The sequence below is a fragment of the Gastrolobium bilobum genome, unplaced genomic scaffold (assembly GCF_033153095.1).
Source record: "Gastrolobium bilobum isolate Gb01-03AN ecotype WA unplaced genomic scaffold, APGP_CSIRO_Gbil_v1 utg453878, whole genome shotgun sequence".
Lineage (NCBI taxonomy): Eukaryota > Viridiplantae > Streptophyta > Magnoliopsida > Fabales > Fabaceae > Gastrolobium > Gastrolobium bilobum.
The window spans coordinates 6,995-8,943 of NW_026896434.1; the positions used below are offsets into that span (position 1 = coordinate 6,995).

Below are 1,949 nucleotides of genomic sequence, written 5' to 3' on the forward strand. Positions count from 1 at the left end.
CATGTGTTAGTATGTGTGGATAGTCATTGATTCTTGAAGCGGTCAGGCGTTACACATATTCTGCAACAGGGAGAGAAGGAGGCAAGAGCGAGAGATTAGAAATACAGTGTTGCTGACATTAGGAGTCACGACTTTAATTACTAAAATTACTTCTCCTCCTTTCTCAAATTGATTCTTTGTCTGTGTTTTTCTTCACTTTCTTTTGATTTTTGTGATAAGTGTTGTTCTTTTGGAAGACATGTGTCGGTGCGTGAATTTGCTGGAGCTTGAAGAAATGAGTGTGTTGTACGATCCAATATTGGAGACATTCGCAAGTTGTGGTGTGTGTAGGTGTCCACAGCACATGCATATACTGTCTCCAATTGTGAAATGTGTTACTGTTGCACGTGCTGTGTGGTTGTGGGTAAGTGTCTTGCGTTGCATATGTGATGTGTTATTTTGTGGTGCGTGTCCTTTAACTGTACATTGTTTTAAAATGTAATGACATTTATTTTTCACTGCCTTCTTGCTAATTATACTGAAAACCACTTTCTTCAAACACCTTTTGTTATTCCCTTCATACATTAATACTTGCTCTTATTATTGGTTATTTTACTATAAATAGGTAGTGAGATATCATTCGACATTCATACAAACAATAAAAAGAGAAAGCAAGGACTTCCTTTTTATATTGAAAATGAGACCAGCTCTTGCTTTGCTTCCTCTTTTCTTTGTTTTCTTGGTATGTATTCCTTTCGTTGCTTCACAATTTCTATTAATGATATCCTTTCTTATCTTATCATTAGTTTGTTATTGCCTTCTCCTCTAAATAATAGTAAGGGATTCAGATGAATTGGTTTTAACATCAATCAATAATCAAATAATTTGGAGTGAATGAAATAAAATAAACTTGACTAAATATGAGGAAAAAGCAGCATGCCACAACAAAATAATTTCATTACGTTACTTTACTCAAATTTCATGCAGTCCAAGGTTATTTTTAATATTTTCTTCCCTACTTCAAAATGATAAATATCTGTTGGACTCTAATTAGTTTTCAACTCTATTTATTAGTTGGCATCATGATCTCATTTTCTAATATTGGTTTGAAATTATATTCTGTATTATGGCTTCTTGAATTGGGAGTTGGGATAGTAATCTGACCACCATTTCCCCCTTTTTTTTCTGTGTTGTTCTTGTAATTTTTGTGAAGTTTGCTGCTACTGTGGAATCAAGAAAAGATGCAGGGGAATATTGGAAAATGGTAATGAAAGATCAGGAACTGCCAGAAGGAATTCAAGGTCTTCTTCAGTTGACATCTGAGATCCAAACTGAAAACAACCCCAAGACTCAAGAGCAACTCAAGCACAAATGTGAAGAGCCTCTTGTCACAAATACACAAGTTACCATAGAAAAAAAGGTCTTCAAGGAAGATTTTGAACCAAGACCCAGTGTCACTAAATATAATGGTGATGAGCCATTAGTGAAAGTGAATAATGAATTTGAACTCAGGCCAAGCCTCACTAAATATGATACTAAGGAGCCACTAGTGAACATTGAATTTGAACCCAGGCCAAGCTTAACTAAGTATGACGGTGAAGAGTCACTAGCGAATAGTGAATTTGAACCCAGACCAAATCTCAGTAAGTATAATGATTAAATGAAGAAAAAGAATGCAGTTGTAACAATGCAAAGTGTGTATGTGATTAATATGGTGTAATGTACTATGGTTTTTGAATAAGTTATATATAAATATTGGATGATGAGAATGATAATGATGATGAGTGTTTCCTTTAGGTTTATTACTGACTCAACTAATTTAGGATAAAAATAATATTGGGAAAGTATTTAAGGGGTTTTTTTGTTTGACAGCAATTGATGTTTCTAAACCTCTCTTTCTGTTGAACGCTTGAACCCTTTGTTTATAGATGTATTTTTATGGTTATCCTTTTTTTTATGCATCTATTTTT

The 1,949-nt window shown here is 33.9% G+C and overlaps 1 protein-coding gene across 1 annotated transcript; it reads left to right on the forward strand.

The window, feature by feature from the left end:
• Positions 1-645: 645 nt before the first annotated feature.
• Positions 646-1,690, forward strand: LOC133299712 (organ-specific protein P4-like). The gene is made up of 2 exons (XM_061499198.1): positions 646-721; positions 1,193-1,690. The coding sequence occupies exons 1-2, from the start codon at positions 677-679 to the stop codon at positions 1,637-1,639; spliced, it is 492 nt and encodes a 163-aa protein (XP_061355182.1). The 5' UTR covers positions 646-676; the 3' UTR covers positions 1,640-1,690.
• The last annotated feature ends 259 nt before the right edge of the window (positions 1,691-1,949 follow it).